Genomic DNA, 27,593 nt, shown 5'->3' on the forward strand with positions numbered 1-27,593 from the left:
GCTGTCGGGGCCACTCCTGCGGTGCCTGCCTAACAGGGATTTGTTTTGCTTTAAAAACAGCTTTAGAAACAGCGAAGGATGAATGCTTTACCATGTGTACTCGATGCTTTTGAAACTAGAAATAATTCTATTTTTGTAAATGGGTAAAAATATTTCTCTCCAAGGTAAAGAGAAGACATGGGCATAAAGACGTGGTGACTGATGCTCAGACCGCAACCCAATTCCCCTTTGAGTCCAGGAACTAACTCATCCACCAGGGAGGAGCAGCAAGTAAGGCTCAGGGGGATGTTAATTTACTCCACAATCAGCTTTCTTTTCCATATTAAGTAAGACAGTTTGAAGTAAGTTTTTTTTTTTCTTTTTAAGTGGTTTCAAAGAACTTGAAAAAACACACCAAAAATGCTCTAGTCCAACACCAGAATGCAGTTTTGTCTGGTCTGCAGCTAATTTAATATTTCAGAGGCCTTTTCAACATTCTCTGGTTCAAACCAAAGGTAAAATAATACTTATGGGGAAAAAAAAGTGTGAGAAAAGAAGATCTAATATTTATATAATCCCACAGATCACACAATTTAGGGACAATATAATAGAGTGGCATTTTAGCTAATTCAAGTTCAAAATAATGGAACAACCATTCACTAATCTAAAACAAAAATTCTGGCTCATTTTACTGATAGTACGTTAGGCATGATTACTTTATCAGTCAAAAGACTTAAAATTCTGTATAAGTTGATTCATTTCCGATGTCACAAATACAGTATGAGCCGTCTTCTTGATTTGCTCTAGTCCTCCTTTCCCCACAAACACAAATATAATGTCCAGTTTCGGTGTCTTTGAAAGCATAGGAAAATGCAATGCTGTCAGTGTAGGAAGGATATTCTCACTGGGGCTTTGTCTGCCTTCTCCTTCCGCTGACACACCCAGCTCTTTCGGGAGAACTGCCCTGCCCCGCCCCCCACGCACCAATTCCAATGCTCCCCTGAATCCCGGCTGCCAATCACAGCCCCTGCTTACACAGTCTGGCTCCTGACCCAGTGGTCCAGTCACAGTCCCAATGGGCTCGTAATCCAGGCCGGGCCAATTAAACACCTTTCCTGGAATTTTCCCCATTGGACTCCCTTCAGGAGTGAAATAAAGAATTTAAGCCCAGACCTCCCTGTGTCTGGTCTGAGAGAGAAGGCATCCCAAAAGCATGGAGCCACCGTGCAGAGAGAAGCTTGGAAAAGAGTAGGGGAAGACTTCCAATGAAGATGTAGACCTGGGGACCTTCCACTGTAAAGACCAATAAACATCCTTTTGAGTTTGAACAGGTTGAAGTTAGTTTTCTGTTATCTGCCTTCATGGAATCCTGCCTCATGCAGGTAGATGGTGACCCTGAGTTTGGGCATTCTCAATAGTGGTGAACTCACTGGGTGGTTTTCCTAGTCCTTGCCTGGGCACTGCCGTTGCAGTCCACAGGGGTGGCTTCTGAGGCTGTTTCCTGCTGTGACTCTTACTGGTCCCAGGGCTGTGCCTGATTCATTCCGAGTTTCACCTCTGGAAGTTAATTAAGGTTTTGATCCCAGACAGAAGTTGGTCGGGGCTGGATTCTGTGCGCAGCGGCACTCTACAGGGAAAGGAAGACACTGCCACCGTCAGCCTGGTTCTGGCCTGTCCTGAGGTTTAGCTGTTTGACCCCGCCCATGATGAGTTCCAGGAGCTACCCAGTCCTTCCAAGACTGCAACTGGTTTACTCTTCAAACCAAAAGAACATGAGATTATACACCACAAACCGGTCTCTTGTAAGTCGTCGGTTAGGATACTTTTCACTATGGGAAATATAAGACTTCAAAAAAAATCCACTGGAGCAATGAGGAACTTTTACTTTGAACAGTGAGCCTAGAGGAAGGGTAGCCGCAGGCACGGTATATTCAGCAGCTGAAGAATATCACCAAGGCCCGCACCTTGTATCTCTGTGTTTGCCATGAGCTGCGCCCAGCAGGACATGGAGAAACTTCTCCATGCATGGGCCAGCCTAAGCGGATCTGGAAATAACATCCTGGCAGTGGTATGAGAAGAGCTCGAAGGTGTCTTTAAGAGCCAGAAGTAATTCGGGTTGGTGACTACCTGGCTGGTGAGGCGTGGGAAGGGAGGAGCCGGGGGGATGCCCAAGTGTCTTATTTAGGCACGTTGGTAGGTAGAGGCAGTGCCAGAGCTGGTCTGGCAGGATGGGGGCAACACGTGCAGGGTCCCTGCCTCTGCAATTCTCCGGTGACTGCCCCGGAGTCTGCTGGAGCCTGTCCGGAAGCCCTGTCCAGAGGCCCTGCCTGCTCAGCAAACCAAGCCTCTGATGGGGAGTGATTTCATCCTGGGAGAGACAAGCTCCCATGAATGGCGTTCCTCGTCAACTGCCCCCGAGACCCACTCACGTGAAGCGGGCACCACCTGCACAGCTCGCGTGCTGGGGGCGCCCCAGCTGTGGGTGCCCACCCAGCGGCCATCTCCACCTTCCCTCCACCTTCCAGCTCCAGTTTGGGTGGGGAACACACGCATGGCCCACTCTAAAGCGTAATTAGCCTAACCAATGGCTCTCAACCATGGCCGCCCATTAAAATCTATTGAGGAGCTTTGAAAAAACTCCGGTGCTCAGGACCCTCATAACATATAATTGTAAAAAACTAAAGACAAAAACAAGCAGTACAAAATTTACCATCTTAGCCACTTTCAAGTGCACAGTTCAGCGGCATTAGGCGCATTCACACTATTGGGCAAACATCACCATCGATCTTCTGAACGTCTTCATGCCCCGACACTGGACTCTGCACCCACGAAACAACAACGCCCCCAGCCCCCGACCCCAACCCCGGCCCTAGGCAACCACCGTTCTTCTTCTGTCTCTATGCATACGGCTATTCTAAGTGTCTCGCCTAAGTGGAATCATACAATATTCGTCCTTTTGTGACGAGTTAGTTCCCTTAACATTATGTCTTCAGAGTTTGTCCAAGTTGGAGTGTGTGTGAGAATTTTCTTCCTTTTTAAGGGTGAATAACATTCCATTGTCTGGATGGACCACATGTTGTCTATCCAGTCATCTGTCAGTGACCACCTGGGTGGCTTCTGCCTTTTGGCTACTGTGAGAAATGCTGCTGCTATAAACATGGGTGTCCAAATATCCCCAGATTTTTTTAAAACGCTTTTCATGGGGTCCAATGTGCAGCAAAGGTTGAGAACCATTAGGGCGGGGCGGTCCCCAGAGACTGCGAGGGCCCCGGGGAGAGGCACGCCCTCTTCGCCAGCGATCCAGCAGCATCATTTGTAGTACTTGTCACATCCAGTAATCAGATCTTACACGTCTGTCTCCACCAACAAACTCGAAGACTCGGGAGGGCGAGGTAGGTTTTGTTCCCTCAGTATCTCCCAGATCTAGCGCCAAGCCTGGCACCAGGCCGGAGCTTATTAAGTTACTGCTGAATAAAGACGACGACCAACCCACCATTTAACTCTACCCGGCCATTAAAACCAATTGCTCCCTTCTGCTACCAGAAATGAGGTACCATCAGACTCCGGGCCCTGCCTGGGGCCCTGACGGGGGCCTGGGCCGGAGTCAGGGTCTAAGGTCTTTATGAAATAAAATTATGTGTGTTAAAGAAGCCCCAGCGCAGGGGGTGGGACAGGGTGGCGGTAGGAGGAATAGGGGCCATGGCCCTCCTGCTCCAGGTCACAGGCTCCAAAAAGAGTGGCCGTTCCCCTCCCTTGCATCTGAATGAGAAGCCTAAATGATCTTCCCCACAAGCGTCTGCTTCCTCATCCCCACAACCCACTTTGAAAGGGAAGGGAGGCCATGCCGCTGTGTTTTACCGAGGTGGGTTTTCTGGGCCCTCTGTTCACATCTGCAGCTCCACATCCTTGTGTTTACTGTGGTTTCAATTTTAACCTGAGTTCCCAAGATCAATTTTTATTAAAGCCTATGGAAGTTAAGGAGGAGGCTCAGATAAAAGAAATACCAAAATCCCCAAGAAAGCTCACTTGACTCCATATTTAAGTCTGTGGACGTCCTAGGAGGGAACCTCCTCACAATGGGAAGCAGGGGCGTGGCAAATTGGGAGTGTCCCTCTCCCCTTTTTCTGAGAAGCCCCCAGACCCACTGTGCAGTGGGCGGGGGCAGCAGGCACAGGCCACAGGGAGCAGGACAGTAAGCATGTCCCCTACTTCTGTAGTATTTTCAAGATCTGGGAGTTGATCCCAGGATTAGGGTTGGGCAGTGAACCTGGGTCATGCAGGGTCAGAGCTGGCCTTTATTTGAAATGTGCATATTTGGCTTATTGTGGGTCTTTTTTGCATTAATTTTGGTTTCTTGAAGTAGCATGTGAAAGCCATTTATCTTGATGGCTTGTTTGGCCCCCCTTCCATTTCGTGCCTTGCTTGACTCCAGTCATTCCTGGCACCTCCCCCCCGGCCTCTGAGTTAGGACCTGCATTTTCAGGAGGGAGGCCTGAAGCTGCTCTCTGGTCTCGCACAGCCACCAGCCCCCTTTCTCTGGGCTGACTTCCTCGCAGGTCCCTGCCTCCACCCTTCTGACAAACTGCCCCCCGGCCTGTGTGGCCCCTGCTCCGTCCAACACCCTCTCCCACCGCTTCTCCGGGGAACCGACGCTAGGGCACCAGGAGGAGACAAGAGGGCCCAGGAGGAGTGGCCACTCCTCATTCTCCTGGGGGGGTTCTCTTGCTGTCGCCATTTTTGAGCTTCAGACGGACAGGAACACAATTAGCGAGGCCTGGTCCTTTCTAAAGAAATCTTTTTTGCACCAATGACGATGCTAACAGTGCCCGTGGTGAACCACGGCCGGCCTTAGGCTCTGGAACCTCAAGGCGGTAGACCGGTGCATTAGGACATGGAATTCTCTATAATTGTAACTGTGCCAAGAGCGGCAGCCCAGGAAAAAGTCCTAACATTGTAAAAGGGTGGACAGATTTTTAAAAGCAGATAATCCTGCTTAAGCAATAACCCAAACAGCTAAATAAATTTATCATTAAGAATTAAGTAGGAATGAAGACCATAACAGCGCAGGCCTTATGAAAACTGCTATACCGCATGAGCTGCAGAGAATTTTTTTTATAATGAGTGTATAAATAACTGTGTGTATCTTTGTACCCCCACCACCTCCCTGGAACAGTGTGGAAGAAAGTGAGCCGGTGAGTCTGGGCTCTTCTGACCTGGCAGGACCCTCACGCAGCAAGGGCAGCAGACCCCTGACATTCAGGCCCATCTCTATGAGGACCGTGGCGGGGAACTGCGTCCATTCATCACATCCTGGCCCCTGGGTGTTGCTCCTGCACTGCTTGCTTCAGCAGCAGTAGACCCACCTGAAAATAAACGACCCATGTCTCTGCCACTGTTCCAGCCAATCTTCAAAGTCACAGGGAGCTAGCCCACCTCATTCTCCTTGATATTATCTTAATAATCCAATACTATTATTATGGATGTGCCATAAAATAATAATTACTTGACTCACTGGCCTGATGGTAAATGTAATTACATATGCAAATAGCTTTATAAAAATATCATGTGAAGAACACCCTGACACACCGGCCACCAAGCGATGCAGACCATGATCCCCAGATGCAAACACCACGCCTTACCAGGACCGTGTGCATCCCAGTGTACAGCCTGCTGAGACACACCAGTGTGGAGAACGCCACGGCCATCATCAGCCCCAAACCGAAGGGATACTGCGGGGAAGGAGAGGAGACAGGGAATTAGGTGGTGCTCACACACACGCAAGCGACGCCCCAGAAGGGAGCAGGAGTCCTGGTCCAGTAACCGCCAGTCTCAGCCTTGCATGCCCCAGACCAGCAAGCTGATGATCATGTGAAACTGGGGAAACTGAGGAAAGAAGCGGGAAGATGCCTAGGAATATAGTTCTGGGAGGAAGTTTCACAACATAAGACATAGTAGAACTTGGCTATAAGCCTAATGTCCACAGCAATTGTTCTGGCTGTTTCCATGGAGTAGATAATTCTTTCTTTCTACTTGTTCTTAGAGTAAAACTTACGAAGCATACAGTGTTGAACAAGGGGCAAGCAAGTGCCGTGGTGATGAAGCCTAGCAACGAAGGGCTTCCTGAGAAAGGACAGGGACAAAAGGCCCAAACTAAGAATGGGCATGTTTACATACAGACGTCAAGGCAGAGGCCCAGACTTCACTAGACCTCAACATTGGCTGGTGGGAGGGCGGCTGGGGGAATCTGGCTAGTGCTGAACCATAAAAGAAACAAATACTCTGCTTATAAACTAGATATTGAGTGACTATCCACGTGCTCCAGGAACTCATTAGTCTGTGGCCTTCTATGGAGAAGAATAAAGATGCTAGAGAATGGTCTATATTATGCGGCACACTTTACAGTCACGATCTCATTTCATCTTCATCCAACCCTATGAAGGAGGTTCTATAATTAGCCGCATTCTACAGATGAAGACCATTAATCCCAGTAGGTTACATTAGTGTTAAAATTTAGCTCAAAGATGCTTCCCCCATCAATCATCACATTTGATCCTGAGAACAGGAGCTGGGGCTCACAGAGGCAAAATGGCTTTCCTAAGGTCACACGGCCAGGAGTGACAGGGTCAGAACCTGGAGCCACACGGTCTAAGGCTGAGTCCAGCATATTCTTTTCAATGTAACATGTAAGTACAATAACACATGACTGTATGCTTTTTCTTAGGATTTATCATTAACTGGGTATCATTTTGTCATCAAAACAGTGCTAAAACTGAATAAACGAATGCATCATGAAAGTAGGGCCTGGGCTTTAGGTTCAATACATATTTATATAAACAAATCTATATTTGGTGCTATTTAGAAGAAATAACTCAAATAGCTAAATATATTTATCATTAAAATTAAATAGGAAAGACCATAGCAACTTAGGCCTAACGAAAACTGTTGCAGCACGTGAGCTAAACAGAATTTTTTAAAAAGGCCCAGGTGGCCTCAAGTGCGTGTTCCAATGGTGGTTGTCTCCCTGCAGTCGGCTGTTACTGGCTGGTGTTTTCCCAAGTGACATCCGCATGTCTGCAGGCCTCTCTGGGTGCTGACAGCAGCCCGATGGGGCTGGTGCTGGGCCCGCTATGTCCTCCTGGGGCAGAGGTCACTGGGCACGACACAGCTCAGGAGTTTGCATTGGATTAATTCAGACAGGACTGGGGCGCTCAGACGTTTTTTGATCCTGGCCTGACACTGAAGTGCGTTATGACACAAGATTAAACTTGGTTGCAGATATTCCTCATACCTGTCCCTTTCCCAGTTAGGAAACGGGTCTAACCCTAGGTGACCAGGTGGATGACAGCCGAGGTAGAGCCAGGGCCCAACACTACTCTTGTCCTCTTTCAACCCCATTGGGGCTGATCCCCCACTTCTGCATGAGCTGGAATGCAGAACATCCCTGGGGTCCTGGGCATAGGCACAGGGCAAAATGACACTGTCACTTAAGAATAAGGCTGCTAGATTTAATGAAATGTACATTTTTCGGTGATCAAAGGTAAAATTATGACAATTAGCTATGAAACTAAACACAAACTAGAGCAAGAGTTCTCTTGCTCAGACAGGCAAAACACTTCATTACAATAATAATATCACTTTTCAAAGGCCTAACAGTAACTGGCATCTAAGCAGATATTAAGTGAAATTCTTCTATTTTCAGCATTTATTAATCTCCTGTAATTTAGACAGTATTCTAGAAGATGTGAAGCCATTACTTCTAATGGCTGAGGCTCAATGTGGCACGGAGGCATCTCTGGGGAATAATCTGGGGCACAGGCTACTTAGTCCCCGGCCCCGGGAAGTCTAGCAGGAGGATTTGGTGGACTCATCTCAGCCCTGGAGGATCATTTACTAGGATAAGAAAAGAAATGCCCTGCATCTGTTGCAAACGGGATGAGAAAACCGATGCAAGTGCTGTCATCGAGCAGCTCCAGGGGAAGATGTTTTCTGCAGGGGGCAGATGGCATGCCCTGGTTCCCAGACTGTCCCTGTTTTGCTGGTGTCCACTTTCATGCTCAGGCACAACCTGATTTGGATGCTATAGAGGGTCACTTGACTCATGAAGAAATTGTCATGAACAGTCACAGCTCAATAGGTTTCAGTTCCCCTTAGGCTTCATTTTGTAAACCTCAAAGTCCCTCAGAGCAGCTTTAGAAGAATAGAATGGAGAGCCTCAGACAGGAGGTAGAGGAGTCAGGCGCCTTACCTGGTACCTGTCCATGGTAGAGATGAGGAGCGTGAAGGAAATGGCGGTAGCCGCCATGGCATGGGTAGAGGGCATTCCATACTCAGCAATTACTCTCTTCTCCAGTTTCACGACAGGAGGGGAGAAGGGGCGGGGCCACTTCAAGATGTCCTTGGCCACCTGGCCAACATACATCACCAGCTGCAAAACCAAAGGACCGAGATGAATCCAGCCAAGTAAGTAATATTTAGTGAACTATTATGCTTCATGAATTTGGAGGAGGGAGGGGTTCTCTGTTTGTGGGCTGAAATCCTCTTTCTTTTGAACTCAGTTACCTATTACAAAAGCCTTGTAGAGTGATATTTAATTGCTAAAAAGAGGAACAGGCCTGCTGGATTCCACAGGGCAACTAGGACGTGACATTAACTCTTTATTTTAGTCATATACTTAACAAGCATTTATATAGCTTGAATGTCATGGTCTGGTCACACATGTGGTGTTCTAAGAGCTTTACGAATACGTATTAGCTTGCTTAATCCAATAACATGCGTAGAGTGCAGACCCCATTGTGCAGATGAGTAAACCATTGGATACAGTCAATAAATGGTGGGCCTCACTGGGTTTGCACCCAGAGAGTTTGGCTTCCAAATCTGTTCCTTAAACAACCACCTGAGATGCCTATTTAAACACAGGATGAACCGGGGCTAGAGGACCATTAAATAATCAGATCAGACAGCCATTGTTTTCAAGTTTTAACCAGAAAAGTGACTCTCCCATGGAACATGGACTTAAAATTTCTTTGAATGCTATTGTTACTCCTGTTATGTGCAGGCAACATACTGGATTTGATTTAACTTCACTCAATAATCAGAAGCATCCGTCATGTAAATGGTATGGTATTTTCAGTCCTAAAATAAAGACAACTCAATCTATTTTTTTAATGACTTTTGCATGATGTCATTAATGAAGAAATTTCCACTCCCTCTCTGTTTTCTTCTTAAAGCAGAAGACAGAAATCAGAATTTGATTTCTATATGCCCAGAAATGAACAGGACTGTTAACGGGACATTATTTTGTCAGGGAGTTTTACAAGAGAACAATTTCATGATCTGTTATAAAAGAGGAAAAAGCAAACCCTTTACTTAAGTCTCTGCATTTGCAGCTCAAAGTATGGTCTAAGGACAGCCTCACATGGGCTATTAAAAAATGCAGCATCCAGGCCCCAGCTGGGACCTACTGAATTTGAACCCCCATTTTCACAAGAGTCCTAGGTACGTTGTGTGCACATGGGAATTTGAGAAGCCCTGCTTTACACGGTATTCTTGCACAGGTCATTTTGTCCTGGGCTTTAATCATAAACTTTCTCGTCTTACCATGACCATATTGATCTCACTAGGGCTTTATTTAACTCGTGTTGGATGGATGGGGTTACCTTGCTTGGGAACAAAGCCCACTACGGGAGACCTATTTTGGAATAATTTTGATTAGTCAGCCAGATCGCCTTAGGCTTTCCCACATTCCGGTGCTTCCTTTTTGCCCAGTTAGTCGTTTGGTTGCCGGTTCATTCTGAGTGTCACCGCAGCACAGTCAGTAGCCCCGGAAGGCACTGCACATGTTTTTGTGCTCAGCTGCCACTTTGCTCTGGGTTAAAAAACCAAGACCCACTGTCAGAGCACAGCAGGCCAAAGCCCCAGGCTTTAAAGCCCCAGTGACAATCACTCCGAATTCCATAGCCGTGATTTCTAATCGGACTTTGAAACTTAACCTCTTTACCATCCCCTCATTACCAGGAACCACTGTCCTGGAAACCGGCTCACTCTTTTATGTTTCTGCTTCCCTCCCGTGAACCTGTAAAACCCACATCAGACTGACTATTATTTGGGGAGCTGAAAAACTTGCAGATATTATTGACTACCAAGCATTTCTCAGAGGCTGCTTAAGACATATTTTCAACCCTGTCCCCTTGCCACTCACCAACACACACAAAATATTACAGGCAAAATGACGAACTCTACTTTGCTCAAAAATACTTTAAAATCCTGGGAGACAGGAAACTTTAAGATCATAAAGTGAAGACAGACTGGACGACTCTCATTCAGGCAAAATTTACTTCCCTTGAGGTCCACGAGTTCCTCTGACTTCATTTACATTTCACCTCCTATGTTTGAAGGATGTTTTTAAGAATTAAAACATAGCTCTACCTAGTTTCTGATCAATACATTTCAGATAGCAATCTCTGTAAGGACAGCTTTCTTTAAACAAGAAAACCAGAGCTATATTTTTCAAGTCATACAGAAAGAGTACCACTTACGGAGGGTGAGTCCTGTCTCACATTCATTACAACAAATCTAGGATGGGCCAAGCTCTGTATTAGGTCTCCATCCTTGAGTGGGAAAAACAGCCAAACAGAGGATCTCATCATAATGCAAACATGCTTTGAGAAAAATTATCTACGGAAGTCTATAGGTGTGTCTCTATGTAGAGACGGACTTTGGTTTTACCTTGAGGACCAGGAGCACTTGGGCTGAATGTTAAAGGAAGATTGTTTACCTAAGATGAGGGACAGGTAGAGAGGCACCTGGGTTGCAAGCAAAGCATGCGCAAAGGCTTGGAGAAGTGATACTGGGAGGTTAGGAGCACTAGAGTTTAAACTGTGAGGCACACCACTTCTGATCTGTTAGCATGGCCTATGATTAACGGGACTACTCTATGGGGTGTTAGGGAGACTGGGAAGTCCCTGGAAATCTCATACACCGCTGGAGGACTTGCAAAACGGTACAATCACTTTGAAAAAGGGTTTGGCAGTTTCCTAAAATGTGAAGCATATATTCTCCATATGACCCAGCTATGCCACTCCTAGATATTTACCCATGAAGAATGAAAGCCTAAGTCACACACAGATCTGTGCATAAACATTCATGGCAGCTCCTCTGCAATCGCCCCAAACTGGAAACACCACAATTCCCAGCAATAGGTGAACAAATAAACAAACTAGACTATAATCATACAGTTGCATACTTCTCGGCAACAACAAAATAAACTAATGATACCATACTGCAGCATAAATGAATCTTAAAATAATAATGCTGAGTTTCTGAAGAAGCCAGACCAAAAACAAACAAAAAAAGAGTACATACTGTATGTTTTCATTTCTATAAAATTCTTGAAAATGCAAATAACATTATAGGACAGAAAGCAGATCAGTGGTTGACAAGGAGGTGGGGAAAGAAATTACAAATCAGGAAACATCTGGGAGTGATGGATATTTATTTTAATTATGGTGATGATTACAGGGGTAGGTACCTACGATGAAATGTGCCAAGTTATAGATTTTAAACATGGGTAAACTTTGTGAAGACACTAAAAAGTATTCAACTATACACTCTATATGTATGAAGTGTTTATAGTATGTAAATTATACCTCAATCAAGCTGTTAAATATGTGCGGTTTATTGTATGCCAATCACATCTTAAAAAGTGGTTGTCTAAGCCAGGTTGGGTGGCACAGACTGGGTGGCTTACAAACCAGAGAATTTATTTCTCACAGTTCTGGAGGATGGGAAGTCCAAGTTCAAGGCACTGGCGAGGGCCTGCGTCCTGGGTCACAGACGGCCATCTTCTCAGTACTAAAAAGTGAGCTTGCAAGGCATGGAAAGACATGGAGGAAATGTAAATGCATGTTACTAAGTGAAAGAAGCCAATGTGAAAAAGGCTATGTACTGTATGATTTCATCTATATGACATTTTGGGAAAGGAGAAACTGTGGAGACAGAAAAAGAATTTTTCAGTAATTGCCAGGGATAAGGGGAAGGGAGGGTTGAGCTGGCGGAGCACAGAGAATTTTTAGGCCAGTGAAACCATTCTGTATGGTACTGTAATAGTGGATACATGTCTTTATACATTTGTCCACACCCACAGAATGTTTAACAGTGAACCCTAATGTGAACTACGGGCTTTGGATGATTATAACATGTCAAGGTAAGATGATCAGTTGCAATAAATGTCCTACTCTGGGAGGAAATGTTGATAATGCAGGGGACTGTTCATATGGGGGATGTGGTATATGGGACTCTGTGTGCTTTTCACTCCATTTTGCAGTCAACCTAAACTATTCTAAGAAATAAAGTCTCTTAGAAAGAGTCCCATGGCAGAAGAGACGAGAACTATTTCTCCTTTCAGGTTGCAGTTAAAAAAAGTGTAATGACTAACCTGATAGGGCTTGCCCTAGATGGAAGGCTTTGCTCTCTACCTGAAGGACCAATTAAGTTCCAAAAGCTATCACACAGTCCTCTGGCCTCAGGCCCCAAAGGCCTATATGCAAAAGAAAAATCCATGAGGTGGCAAGGCAATTACACATCACTGACACCTTCGCAAAGCAGCTGGGTCCCCAGAGGTGCTGGTGGTGATAGGTTGGGGTCGGGGGGAGTAGAGTGGCATTTCCTGATGAGGAATTAGCTGATTGTCTTACTTCTGTCCTGATGATAGGATATAGGAACTATGTAGTGGGAGGAAAATCCATTTTTCTGGATCATCTACTGCTGATCCCTTGCAGACAGAGCCTTTCTGGCAAACCAATTCTGTCAACAGAAACATATCCTCCTCCCGGCCTGGAAGAGCTTCCAACTGGGGTCTGACCTTGAAGGCTGGGCTCATCTGGGGCCAGCAGAGAAAACAGCACATTTTCTCTTATCATGGCGGCCCTTTCCAGTTACTACAGCCCAAAATGGCGAGTTTACTGGGCCAAACACAGCTCCGGTGAATAGGACAGTACTCTCCACCCTCAGCCTAAACAGTTTGGAAAACAGAAGGTCATCGAAATAACATTATTTCTAGAAAAGCAGACACAGGATTTTCACAACCAAAGCCACATGTTCCTCCTTTATACACTGAGATTACCAGCTGCCCCTTCTTCTCCTGCCTGCCACACAGCATCCCCATCCCATGGAGGGAAGGCTCCACTCCTATTATAATGAGAGCTAAGTCCACTGAAGGATGGAGGAGACATCAAGAAGCTCTTTTCAAATTATACCCCCCACGCCATTGATCCACACACAAATTTTGATAAACTAACATCTTCCTTCCTTCTAGCTGCACCTATAGCTTCCTTCTCGATGGGGAAGTCATGGCGCAAAAGAATAACTAACAGGAGTGTATGATGTCTCTTAGGTTTCATGGTGCAAACACACTGTGAATTACTGGGAATTATAGTCTATCCATGGGTTTTCTATCCATGGGTTTATTTTCAACAAGATAGAAATTAGTTAGATCATTCTTTATCTGCTGGACAGTAGAGAACAATGAGACGTAACCCAACCACCACGGCTTCTCTACCAATCCATACCCATCCTGTTTTTCAATGGGTCCAAATGAAGTTCGTTCCCCTTCTCCTCAGGTTACTAATATGATGATTTAGAGAAAGAGAGATGAGACACCCAACCATTCCACTCCTACGTACATACCCAATAGAACTGAAAACATATGTACATGCATGTCTTTACCATCATCCTTCACAATAGCCAAAAAGTTTAAACAACCTAAATACCCATCAACAGGTGAGTGGATAAACAAAACATAGTATAGCCTTACAATGGGATATTATTTGACCAAAAAAGCAATGAGGAACTGATACATGCTACAGCATGGATGAAACCTGAAAACAGTATGCTAAGTGAAAGAAGCCAGACATGAAAAGGACAAATATTTGTACGATTCCATTTATATGAAATGTTTAGGAAATGCAAATCCACAGAGACAGAGAGCAGGTTAGTGGCTGCCCAGGCCTGGAAGAGAGGGGTATGGGCAGTGAGTCCCAGCGGATGTGGGATTTGTTTTGGGGAAGACAAAAATGCTCTAGAGTTAGATAGTAGTGATGGTTGCACAACTCCATGAATATACTAAAAACCATTGAATTATATTCTTTAAAAAGGTAAGTATTATGATATGTGAATTGTATCACATTTACTACAAGAGAAGGAGAGACTAGGCATCAAGATGGGTCCTGAAATAGCTCTTCTATGTGTCCTTTAAGTCCTTTGTTCCAAATGTTATTGCCAATGTCTTCAAACATTCCTTCAATAGAAGTCGCTATGGGGACTATTAATATTCTTGTCTTCAAATGTCCTGTCCAGCTGTGGCTCTGATCCCCAGTTCTACACGGCACTGAGGAGGTGACTGCACATGCCACAGAGAAAGCTGGTGAAAATCTACCTACTCAAAGCCGTGAGTATGAAATTTATGAAATGTGTTTTAAGAGCAGCTTTTAGCTGTGGAAGTTTTTAAGATTAACAATTTTACGAAAAACAAAAACAAAAACAAAGAGGAGACTGACTACACTAGCTCATGTTTTGTTTTTCTCTCTGGAATGAAGACACACTGCTCTCTATTTGCCTTCGGGGAATGAATTAAAAGCATTTCTTTGTTATGGTTATTTGGGAACATTCTAGAGACTCCTGCTTACCATCCAGTCTGAAAAGTTGTTCCCAAATGATGAACATCCTTTCTTACTTGTGGCATTATTTTTATTTACTTTTTAGAGTTCAAGGCTGTTTTACTGTGTGTATCATGTGGGTTTGCGTGTGTGTGTGGGGGTAGGGTGGTGGTGGTGAATCACGGGGGAAATGACTGCAATTTTAAACTAATAAAATTTCATTCCATGCCTGAAGCACCAAAACAATGAAGTTACAGAGCAAACATTATAGCTCACAGAAGACCATCAGAAAACTGGTTTCACATATTCCCAGTTCTGGAATCATGAGAACCATTAAAGCAACAAATGGCAGGTGAGAAACATAAGATTAAGTCACAACATTTTCGTGCTCTAATTCTCTATTTTTTCAAGCTCATAACTATTTCTGAAAAATTTTTTAAAAATGTTTTATGTATTGATTTTAGAGAGAGAGGAAGGGGGCGGGAGAGGGTGGAGGGGAGGAGGGGAGACAGAGAAAGAGAAACATCAGTTTGCTATTCCACTTATTTCTACATTCACTGGTTGCTTCTGGTATGTGCCCTGACCAGGGATCACAGCTGGGACAACGCTCTAACCAACGGAGCTACATGGCCAGGGCTGCTCCTGCAATTTCTGAAGACAAACACTAAAGGTACCAAGATCAGTAGTTAAGTCATTGGTGTAGCATGTCTTTAGGAAAGTTACTTCAGACCAGCAGGGCCCCCTTTTCATTATTAAGATGGAGTTGGGTTAAATTATAACTCATGTTTGCATGGTGATTTTTTTAAGTGTGTTCCTAGACATTATTTAATGTTCCTGTCATTCCTATTTTACAGAAGAAGAAACAAACTGAAGACCACAGAGGGTGAACGTCACACCAAAAACAAAGCCATCAGTGAAGAGGAGCTGGACAGGACTTTTGTGTTTTGATTCCAAAGCCTGTGGTCTTTTCTCCACATCCCACCGTCTAGCATCTGACAGATAATATGTGTGAAGGACTATCTACCCTTAAAGCATGGATATCATTAAACTCAGTGCACCCTGAAATGTAGCTAGAGTGAGACGAGAGAAATTGTGACCGCACCTGCACTCTCCTGTCTTTTTATGCCAGCATCTGTGCATGAGGTCGAGCGGCAGCCATCCTGCTGACTTGAGGGACCATAAGCTTGATTTTAGGTTAAAGGTCATTAATGTTGAACACCTGGCTTTGCAAGCCACCACAGAGTCTCCTTATACATTTAGCCAGAGTTGGATCATTTCACGCTGTAAAGAGGCGGCTTTTCAGGCTGAAGAACCTTGGGAACTGAATGTTGCCTCAGGGATTCTGTCAGTCTACAGGCTTAGGGAACTCAGAATAAGGTGTGAGTGGTGGTCACTTAAAAAAAAAAAAAAATCTTTTCTATATATATATATGTGTATATATATATACATGTGTGTGTGTGTGTGTGTGTGTGTGTGTGTGTGTATATATATATATATATATATATATATATATATATAAAAGATTTGTTTCTAGAAGGATTAAAGACCCCATGGAGTTGACCCGTGCAACCTCATCTATGCCAGCTCTGAATCCCAGTCAAGGGCATCTTGGTGGCTTGCATTTCATGAGACCAGTCGGCTGTTCTGTACAGTAAGGCATGGTAAGAAATTGGGATTTGTGGTGCAGGCTGACACAACTTGTACTGGAACCTCTGGGGATTAAAACCATTTCCCATCACAAAAGCAATGTTTAAAAAGCAGTTGATCTGACGGTCCTCATGTGGGAAAGTTCAAAGGGGCTTTTTGTTTGTCTGGATTAGGCTCCCTTCACACATGCCAAAATCTCCACACTTGTCTTAGTTGGCAAATAATGTAACATAGAACTACCCAACTGGTGATGAGAATGCTAAAGGGTTACCCTCAAACCCTCAGGTCTAAGTGTTCTCAGTCCCTAACAGGCGGTACTGCTGGCTACATCTCCTCAGGCTAGACTGAGTGCACATGGTGGGGGCAGGGTGGGGGGCGAGGGGCGACGGGGGGGGGGGGCGCGTCATGGCAAGGAGCTCTGTCTGGCAGCAGTCCACGAGCAAACTGAATTACCAGTTAAGAAGAGGCTGGGAGGAAATGGAGAGCTAAGGAAACGCATACAAAGAAAAACTCAATATGCAGGCTAACAAAATTATGGGAGCCATAATCACAGGATGTAGGGAAGAAAATTCACTTATGACAACGCAGATGATGTCAGTCTTCAGTGAGGGCGCCCTGGATATGTATCTACTCAACTAATGGGAGAACAGCCGAATGGACTCTTCTGTTTCTTTCAACGAAATCCGTTTCCGCTCTCCGTCTGATGTCACGGGCTGAGCTGTCAACACGGGGTAGAACTAGTACTCATTTCAAACAACTGCCAGGAAGATGGCCGTGAACGGGGATGGCTACCAAGTCTGTGACCCCAAATCGGCCCACAGTCTGGGGGCTCAACGTATCATCTACACAACACGCTCAACCAGCTGTGTGTTTATCAATACTCCTATTTACTCCTCACTGCGTGCCCCTCCCCCACTTTTCTGGTCATCAAGAAAACAGTTTTCCTTCCAAACTGAAAACAGACATTCCCAGGAAAGTTAGGATCCACGCTGTCATCACATCACTGCTCCCCTCCTGAGCCACCATCACCACAGGGAACCGAAAGGCCACATCGCACCTGGGACAGAAACTGGCCTGGGTCTGAGCTTTAACCTCTCTCCTGGAAATGTCTGATCCTTGTGACAGCCTCTTCTCTACTAAGGCAGAACGTAAGCTCTGATGTCAGGGGTGGTTCCCTAGCTCAGGAACAAAATCTCTCGGTGAGAATGATGGAATGAGCAGTCCCCTTGGCCCCGGGGTCTAGTTCTGCGTGCAGGTAACACCTTTCTGACAACCAGAGGGTGCAGGCATACCCTTTGTCAGGCCTGAAGTGAGAACTCAATTCTAGATTCTAGTCCAGGGTTCCGCGTCCTGATTCTTCAGGCTCCCTGGTCTAGTAAACACCATGGAAGGGCCTGTTTGGGGTAAAAACATACTGACACCAACTTTTAGAGCTCAACCAAAAAAAAATGTCATGCGCCACCTCTTGAGATGAAACTAGTCTAAAAACTAAGGTTACATTGCATTTGACAAGGGGTTACAGACATGTAAATCCTGTTCAGCCCATCAACTGCAAAAACCAAGTTTCCTTTCCATTTTGGCTGCGATCATGACTTTCCTCTGAACGACTATCTTTTTCTCCTTATCTCCTGTCTCTGTTGCTTTATCCTCACCTCTGACATGAGGGCTTCATTACCATGTTCCTCCCAGGCAGAGAGAAATGGGTCCTCCGCCCCTGGAGTTAGATGACTCGCCTCCTGAAGAGCCTGTCTTTGATTAGAAAGGGACAAGAGTCTCCGTGGGTCCCCTGCCTGACGCCTGCTCACTGCAGGGAGCAAGGGAAGGAGGCTGGATAGCAGAGGTGAAGTGGAGGCGGAGAGCAGGGTGCCATTGATGTGCCAGTGGGCCAGTGAGTGATTAACTCCAACCCTATTAGGAGGGGCTGTCGGGCACACGGTCAGAACCTCCCCCAACAGGACTGGGGCTGTAACCTCCTCGTGACCCTCTGTAGTGAGCAAGGCTTGCCTGGAGCTGGCCAGTGTGCGCCTTCCGGGCCATGGGTGGCCACCAGGCTCTTCTCTGTGGGCCCTTTTCTCTGCAATCTCCACATTCCATCCTAAGGCTGAGTGAAAGCATTGTTACAAAACAACTGTCGCATGAAATGTCTTCTCAGACGTGAATCACAGCAAATGTTTGATTGAGAAAACCAGCTCAAACATGGCATGGCCTCACACTTTTATTCATTTATTTTTTTTAATCCTCGCCTGAGGACCTTTTTTTATTGCTTGAATGGGAGGGGGATAAGGCGGGGCGGGGCAAGAGAGAGAGAAACATTGACCAGTTGCCTTGTCATAGGCACCCCAAATGGGAATCAAATCCACAATCTGCACATGTGCCTTCTTTGGGAATCGAACCCATGACCTTTTGGTTACGGGACAACGTAGACTAATATTTTTATTTTAGCCCCAGCTCCACCTCAAGTGGATGTTTGGTCTCATTCAAGACCCAGCATCTGGAACCGTGTCTGGCACGGCCTCAGCCTGGAACTCTCTCCCCCAGCACCTCACCCAGCTGGCTCCTTCTCTCCCTTCAAGCCTTAAGTGAAACTAACATAAAGTGCTCTTTCGTAACCATCTTCTTGAAAGCAGGTCTCTGCTTTCACCCTGATTGTGGCCTAAATAATAATTATATAATCTTTAATTATTGTGTTGATTTACTTACTACTGTCTGTTTAGCCTACAACTAAACCCCAGGAGAGTGGGATGGAGTCTGTGTTGCTCACTGCTTAACCCTCAGCACTTAGCATATTATTTCATAATAGGCCCTTGTCACATGTTTGTTAAATGAATAAATGAACGAATGAATGAATGATTAACCAAAAAGTTGTTGTTCACCAATTACAAAGTAAGAAAGAGGCTCGAAGCTTTTTAAAAAGCAAATAAAAATCTGGTTTCTGATTCAAAGATTCCTTAGCCATTCACTACTTTTGTATTGAAAAACCTTGATGGAATCTTGACCAAATTTGTGTCCTGACTACCCATCAGGGCCACTGAGGGACCATTTCAGATGGGGAACAATTCCATTTTTAAAAGATCTCTAGGAACTACCTTAGTACTTGGTTAGATTTTTCTAGGGTATCTTTAGCACCCTGAACTGCAATTACTTCTTTACATGTCTGTCCCTGATAAGAGGCAGCTCTTAAATCATCTTTCTAGACACAGCCTTTAGTTATTTTACTCAATAGTTATTCATTGAGCTGCTATGACAATGCCAGGTTCAAGGACAATGAAGAACCGCCCAGCAGGGAGTGTAGACACAAGGTTCAGCGTGGTTTGTCTAGAGATAATGTCTGCACCAGGAGCAGCTGAGGTCATGTGACACTAGGAATGAAGGATAAGGTAGAGCGCAGACATGTCTAAAACACAGGGACTGGGCGGGGGTGGGGGGGCATCATCAGTAGTTCTGTGATTCTAGAGACAGGAAAGGGTAGGAGGAAGGGTAAAGGTAAAGATTTAGGCAGAGGTCCGATTGTGAAAGATAATTTTAAGATGCTTGGACATCAATATGTTTTAAAGAGCGGTTCGTGGTCATATTGCATTTGCAATAGGTCACTCTCCATTCTACAGGGAGAATGAGTGTGAAGGTCCTAAGAATAGCTGGAAGGAAGCTAATTAGAAGGTTAATGTGATAGTGAAAAACAGAGATGACGCAGACTTGAACTGAGGTGATGTTTCCGAAACTACTGTAAATATAAAACTCCCAGGGCCCATTATAGAATAAAAATCTGTGCTAATTGAGTTAATCAGCACCATCACCCGCGGCTCCCTGGAGAACTGTACAGAAACAGCAAGCTAAGGTGGGAGGGCCTAAGGGGCACGGGCTGTGTTTGTTGTTGTTTGTTGGTTGTGCTTATTGTGTAGGTTTTCTGTTTCACATCTCCCATGTTAAGGGAGGCCATTTAGATGTTTCAGCTGAGAAGTCCTGCTTTTTGGATCTACCAAGCTCATGAAAAAAATAAGAGTAAACAAGTCACCTATATTGGTAAATAACTTAGGATTTACCACTTGTGGTCAGTACTCTAGGAGATAATTGAGTAACATAAAATACTGTGTAACTTCTTCAATAGATGTAACATGTAATATATAGCTTCTAAGATATACTAAGGGGTAAAAAAAATATTGTATGATTCATTGCTACAGACCTGATCATACTACTGGTTACATTAATGTCTCTGAATTAACCAGTACATAAAGGAAACACATATTTGATGTAGTCAATCCAGCAATTTTCAACCTTTTTCATCATGTGGCACACATAAACTAATTACTAAAATTCTGTGGCAAGCCAAAAAATATATTTTTTTGCTGATCTGACAAAAATAAATAGGTATGATTTAATTCATTCACACTGGATGACTATTGTTGTGTTGACTATTGTCATTTTTTATTTGACAATCTAAGGGAAAAGAGATCAGTGCCCTTGTCTAAATAGTCAGGTATTGCGTGTTTTAAAAATTCTTGCAGCACAGATTGAAAGTCGCTGAGTCAGTCAACAGCCTAGGTATTCTAACAGAATTAAAATGAATTTTCCATTTGTATTTTAAAGTGCTATAGCACTCCTTTACACCCATATTCTTTGTGAACTATTTATTCCTTAGAAAAAATAATAGGACAAGGCACTTGACTATGTAAACACAGCTGAAAAAGAGGTACTATACAGAAAATTCTCAATGGTTCTCATTAATTCTGGGAAAGCCAGCTCTAAAATATATAAAGTGAGAGAAAATACAAGACATCATTTAATATTGGGCTGTGAAGGTGCTTTGGGTTACATTTTAATGTGATTATAGCCCATGCTTTGCTTTGGAATATAAAAAGCGAATCAGGAAGTTGCTGTGTGTTTGAGCAGCCTTCCTTCCCAAGTGGATGCCAGCATCAGCCTCAACAAAACTTTTTCTCCTCCTCATTTTTTTACTATTTATATGTTGCTTTGGTTAGAGGAGGCATTCAAGTGCCCCCTGAAAGGTATTCTGCAAGGCTGAAGACCATGTGTTGCATGAGGGGAGCAAACCCAAAGTCAACTTTGCCACCAAAGGATATCGGGGAGCGAGAGCCACAGTGCAGCTCTGCAGAGGCACCCTGGGGCTGCCGTCTCTGCGCTTCCTTGTCAAATGAAAAACAAGCCTGGGTTTAGGTAGGGAGAGGCTTTGTTTGAAAGGACAATTGCAAGTCCAGGGAAGGAACTTCCTAATTTATTTTCGTATCCTTCAGCACAAGCATTGGCTATAGCTGTATTCAAATGTAACCCAAAGCACGGTCCACAACCAAATATTAAATGACGTCTTACACTTCCTCTCATTTTGTCCCTATTACAACAGGGAGAACTCTCTGAGTGTGAGATCTGCAAGTGTTTGGGCAGAAAGGGGCTTTTCTTTCCTGGGAAGGATGAGGCTAGAAAGATGTTCCTGAGTGTGGGGAGGTGGCCAGGACACTAGATCAGAGCATGTTGATCCTAAAGTCAGCATATTCTCAAAGGGGCCTTAAGAAAGGTCTGTGTGCTGGCTAGGGTGAAGGCGGGTCAAAGTTCAGGGGCCTGGGAGTGGAGAAAAACTTAACTCAAAAGTTTGGTCAAGTCAAAGTGGAGGGTGTTTTGTCCAGATGGGCCAGCGGGGACCGAGTTCAGCTAGTCATTCATAGGACAAAGAATGGGGATTAGAGGGTTTGCATCTGGCCTTGTCACAGGTAAACAAGGGGGGGCATCTGTGAGTTTTGTCTAAGCCATATAGGGAAGGGTAGGTCCTTGTAGGAAGTCACTTCCTGGATCACAAAAGGGTGAAAGTTTGTTTTTCAGGAGTACAGGGCTCAGGTAATACTCAAAAGGGTCACCTCCTTTCCTTTCTTTTATTTTTAAGCCAAGAGTATATTGAGTGATTTATCTAATCAGGTTTTGATTGCAGGATAAAATGTAGATTTAAAAAGGGCTTGGGTGAAAGTACTTTAAGATCGGCTCTGACTTTGGTAATCCCCCTCCGCCTCTAACGCCGTCAGCAACTCCTCGGTCAAGGAGAAGTGGAAGAGGCACTGCCAGGAGCCTTCTGAGAAGACGGCACCAGGCAGAGCCGGGATCTCCAGCCCTGAAACAGGGCAAACGTTCCTTTAAAAGAGAAAACAAAAATGGTCACCTTTATCATATGTTTAAAGGTCTTTAAATCCTGCTCAGATTTACCCTATATAGCTTAGAGAGGCTAGTTAGTTTTCTTTGTGAGAACTAATAAAGGAGACCTCAACCAAGACTGAAGTTGGGAGGGCTGATGGGGAGGAATCTCACGCCCTAACACTCATTCTTGATCACACTGAACAGGAAGACACCTGCCTTGCATGTCCAATAGAAAGGTGTTTTCTACTCTAATAGCCAACCAGAAGGAAGGAAGATTTTCCCCTTCACTGGCAATGGCCAGGCCAATGAGAGACAGTCGCAACCCAGGCAATGAGAAGCATTTCAAATTCCCAGTTTCCTCCAGTGGGCTCTATGGTTATCACAGCTCTTCCCAAATTCTCCTTTTCTCTATAAGAGAACAGTCCTCTCCCTTTGTCCTCCAGACCTGTCTATGGTTTTGCCATTACTTGCATGTCCTGAACTGCAATCTCTGCTCTTCCTGAATGAACACATTTTTGCTGATAAAATAACTAACTTTTATTCTTAAGGTCAACATCTTTGAGCTTTTATTAAAGGTGCATTTTCCTATCTATGTACATTTTCTCTTCATCTTTCACCTACAGTCTAGACTATTAATTAGGCCCTTTCCAAAGACTCTTCATTTGCTTCAGAGATCCTTTATTATAAGTCTGACACAGGACCATGAAGTCGAAAGAAGGCTGGATTGAGAATGAGATCTGGGTGTCATTAATGTCTCATCCTCGATTCCATCATATGTAAATGCACGTGTTAATATCTTACAAAATTAATGTTACACTGAGATAAGAAGATATTTGGAAGTGCTATGCCATCTGTGGAACTGTATGCTTCTTTCCTTACACATTTTTTGTAGAGACAATGACTGACTGATGGAAATATTCTTTCCTACTTACATGCCCTTAACATCATATTTTGAATACAGAAATACTACAGAGCGCAGAGTTTGCTTATGTCCAGCTGCTTTCACAGTAGAGGTGAAGAGGTGACATCACATGCGACCAATTACACTTGAACACAATCTCATCAACGTAAGAGGCAAGAATAAGGACTTTCTGTTAATGACGGTGGCCTAGGTAAACATGGCTTGCCTCCTTGCATAACCGCATTAAAATTATAACTAAAATACAGAACCATCATCACTCAGAACCATCAGAAATAAAGTTGAATGGAAGTCTGACAACTACAGAATTAAAGAAACCACATCCATCCAGACTGGTAGGAGGGACAGAGACATGGAGCGGGCTGGTCCCACATCCATGTGTGGTGGATAAAAATTCGGGAGGCATATCTTGGGAGCAAGGAATCCCAGCCCCCTACCAGGGCCCATAGCCTAGGATTTCAGTGCTAGGAAGATAAGTCCCCATAACTTATAGCTGCAAAAACCAGCAGAGAGTAAGTCAGCGGAAGAAATATCTGGAGTCCCAAGCAGTTCCTCTTTAAGAACCCATACACAGACTTAGTGTGACTCCCTCTGAGCTCCAGCACCAGGAAAGCAGCTTGAAAGGAACCAGTGGTGTAAAGGGAGAAACTGAAGTAACTGGCATCAAGGGGAAAGCTGGAGGACAAAGGGGTGGGCAGAGGCCATTGTACCTTTTCTGGGCTCTCCCCCGACAGAGCCACAGAGCTGGCACGCAGGTGCCATATCTAAGACCCCATCAACCTGGCTAATACTGTTTGACCCCCCTGGAGATCCTCTGAGACTCCATCCCACCCAACCTATGGGCCCACCCAAGCTGCTTTCCCATATGAATGGCTGGTCTTTGTTCATGCTCCACAACTTCCTAAATCCTCTCAAACAAGCAGCAGCCAGCCTCAGTAGCCCCCAGCTCCTGCACCTCTTGCTAAGTGGCTGCAGGTCTGGCACTAGCAACAACCAGCCTAGGTTCACAGTTTGGCTTTGCCTGGTAAACTCCAAGCCCAGCATAAGTAGCGGCCATCTCAGGTTGCTTTATACCTTAGGCAGGGTGGCCATGAGCAAAACATAGATAGGGGAAGATCTTGGCCTGTACCACTCAGGAAACCCCAGAGCCTGCATACCCAGTGGATAGCCACAGACCATGTCAGAGCACTACCACCCTGCCCCCACACAGCGGATCCTCTATGGAGGACGGAAGTTGGTGGTCAGTGGTTACAGCCAGTCCTTGCACCTGACCGGCCTGGGTAAATCCCTCCCACTGACCTGCCAACAGCAGTCAAGGCTCAACTACAAGAAGAGGGTGCACTCATCCCACATGAAGGGTGCACCTAGGGTACCCAGCTTGGTTGATAAGGGAGGCTGTGCCACTGGACCCTATAGGACACCTACAACATTAGGCCACACTACCAAGACACAAAATCGAAGCAGCTCTACCTAATAGATAGAAACAAACACAGGGAGGCTCCCAAAATGAGGGACAAAGAAATGTGGCCCAAGTGAAAGAACAGATCAAAACTCCAGAAAAAGAACTAAACAGAAAGGAGATAAGCAATCTATCAGATGTGTAGTTCAAAATATTGGTTAAAAGGATGCTCCAGGAACTTAGTGAGGACCTCAATAGCATAAAAAAGATCAAGACAGAAATGAAGGACACACTAATTAAAATAAAGAACAATTTATAGGGAAACAACAGTAGGGCAGATGAAGTTGAGAATCAAATCAGTGATTTGGAACATAAGGAACCCAAAACCAATCAATCAGAACAAAAAAAAAGAAAAAAAGAATCCAAAAATAAGGATAGCGTAAGTAGTCTCTGGGAAAACTTCAAATATTGCAACATTTGCATCATACGGTGCCAGAAGAGAAGAGAAAGAGTAAGAAATTGAAAACCTATTTGAAAAAGTAATGAAAGAAAACTTCCTTCATTTGGTGACGGAAATAGACATGCAAGTCCAGGAAGCACAGAGAATCCTAAAAAAGATGGAGGCAAAGAGGCCCACTCCAAGACACATCATAATTAAAATGCTAATATTTAAAGATAAAGAGAGACTCTTAAAAGCAGCAAGAGAAAATCAGTTAGTTACCTACAGGGGAGTTTCCATAAGACTGTCAGCTGATTTCTCAAAAGAAATTTTGCAGGCTACAAGGGATTGGCAAGAAATATTCAAAATCATGAAAGGCAGGGACCTACAGCCAAGACTGTTCTACCCAGCAAAGATATTATTTAGAACTGAAGGGCAGATAAAGAGCTTTCCAGTCAAGAAAAAACTAAAGGAGCTCATCATCACTGAACCATTATTATATGAAATGTTAAAGGGACTTACTTAAGAAAAAGATCAAAATTATGAATAAAATGGCAAGAAATACATATCTATCAACAACTGAATCTCAAAAACAAATGAAGCAAACAAGAGAAAGAGAGAGACAGAACCTTGGATATGGAGAATGTTTTGATGGTAGCCAGATGGGAGAGGGCTCTCAGGGAATTGGTGAAGAGGCAAAGGGATTAAGAAATACAAATAGGTAGTTACAGAATAGCTGTGGGGATGTAAAGTACAGGGTAGGAAATGGAGTAACCAAAGAACCTATACGCATGACCCATACACATGAACAATGGTGTGGGGACTGCCTGAGGGAGTGAGGGCGCTGGGTGGAGGGGGTCAAAGGGGGAAAGTAGGGCCAATTGTAATAGTATAATCAATAAAATATAATTAAAAATGGTAAAAAAACAACGAGGCAAGAACAGTTTAATCTTTTTTTACCTTTTTTTGGAACTATGCTATAGTGCATCTAGACATACTTTAGGAACAATGTAGTAGTAGTAATAACTAATGGATTATGTTCATGGTTACAAGATCCCCAAACGAAAAACAGTGAAGACCAAAGCTTGACATATTTGCAAGAACACAAGATTCAGATGTTATAAGAGATGCCTTCAAAAGATTGCTGTGCTTGTCTTCTCACTTGCATAAGTATTTAGTGTTTAAATGCACATAATCTTGGAATTTTAGGTAAAAATTGTCCGGGATACCTCAAAGGAATATTAACATGGCCTATGCTTTTATTTGGGCATCTATTCACCTCGCATTTTCTAGGAGAATTTCCATCACAAAATCTCTGCTCCTCTTATCAAGTGTATTTCCTGAACCAGGGTCCATTCCATGTATGGCTCTTTATATTTTCATCTTCAAAGTGACACTCTATAAAGGCCCTGGGTGACTATATCGCCTGTATAAATTTTCCTTAAAATATATTCCCCACGAATGTATAAAACTATCCAAAATCAACATCCTCAACAGACCAAGATAACAGATTAGCACACCTTTAACCATCCTTTCAGGGAGCTCAACATTTAAAAAATTAGGCACCTGGTTTTCTGAAATTCAGACTCTCTGAGTTTTAATACGTTAGTCCTTTCAGGGTTAAAGACTCACTCTTTTGATTGTCCCCTCAGGCAAATAGTGAAACATTCTTTGTAGATTAGTAGCTTTTTTTAAAAACACAAAACCTAGTATAGTGCATTCAAAAAGTTTTCTGCAGTATAAATTTAGGTTTAAATTTCTGAACTCAGAGCCCAGCCAGCAAAAGCTTGTTTGGAATGCTTACCCAAGAGAATGAGCCTCCATCTTTCCTTATTTTTTAATGAATTCTAATTAAACAGCCACATTGTGGTCTCTGTTGGCTAGAGAAAAATGGAGACTTTCAGTACATCCCTCTGTGTCTGATCTTTCTAGCTAAGCATTTTCCCCAATTGCGCAGACAAACCCTGAAAATTGCACGTAGGCTGGGTTTCAGAAGCCCTCGAGGGGAGTGGTCAGGCTGGGACGGGCTTCACCCCACTGGCAGCCCTAGTACCCTTGTGCCATCCATGGTGGGGGTGGTTAAATCCAGAGGTAAATTTCCTCCTCTGACTGGACCTTCTGTTATGGTCTAGAGAAATCAGCTCTCTAATTTCACTCATTTAGCCTGGATTTGTTTTCCAGTGTTAGTTTAAAAAAGGAAGCCAGCTTCGTGCTGCTCACAAGTTGCTAATTTCCAAGTCAGAGTTGTTGTGAAAACCTTCAGAATGTTGTTTCCCTGCCCCTAGAGACAAATTGCTATGTATTTAAAAAACATTTTCAAAGTGAACAAAACATTTTTTCCCTTCTGGCTTCAGTGCCTGGGAATGCCAGAAGTTGTTTAATTTTGAAAGGGCTAAAAACATAACGCCTCTTTCTAGTTACATG

General features: G+C 44.2%; 1 protein-coding gene and 1 long non-coding RNA gene across 2 annotated transcripts in view; one reads left to right on the top strand and one right to left on the bottom strand.

The window, feature by feature from the left end:
- Positions 1-27,593, bottom strand: part of SGPP2 (sphingosine-1-phosphate phosphatase 2) — a 100,640-nt gene that overhangs the window by 20,879 nt on the left and 52,168 nt on the right. Inside the window, exons 3-4 of the mRNA XM_054586132.1 lie at positions 8,225-8,404; positions 5,619-5,708 (exon numbers count right to left, since the gene is read on the bottom strand). Of these exons, the coding sequence (XP_054442107.1) occupies positions 5,619-5,708; positions 8,225-8,404 (270 nt within the window). The remainder of the gene's footprint in view (positions 1-5,618; positions 5,709-8,224; positions 8,405-27,593) is intronic.
- LOC129080617 (uncharacterized) lies at positions 8,354-15,627 on the top strand. The gene is made up of 4 exons (XR_008530189.1): positions 8,354-8,439; positions 14,332-14,422; positions 14,866-14,982; positions 15,485-15,627. It is a non-coding gene; the product is annotated as an uncharacterized LOC129080617 (long non-coding RNA).

This window comes from Pteronotus mesoamericanus, unplaced genomic scaffold (assembly GCF_021234165.1).
Source record: "Pteronotus mesoamericanus isolate MK-2021 breed Mesoamerican mustached bat unplaced genomic scaffold, CSHL_Meso_final contig_90, whole genome shotgun sequence".
In the NCBI taxonomy this organism is placed as follows: domain Eukaryota; kingdom Metazoa; phylum Chordata; class Mammalia; order Chiroptera; family Mormoopidae; genus Pteronotus; species Pteronotus mesoamericanus.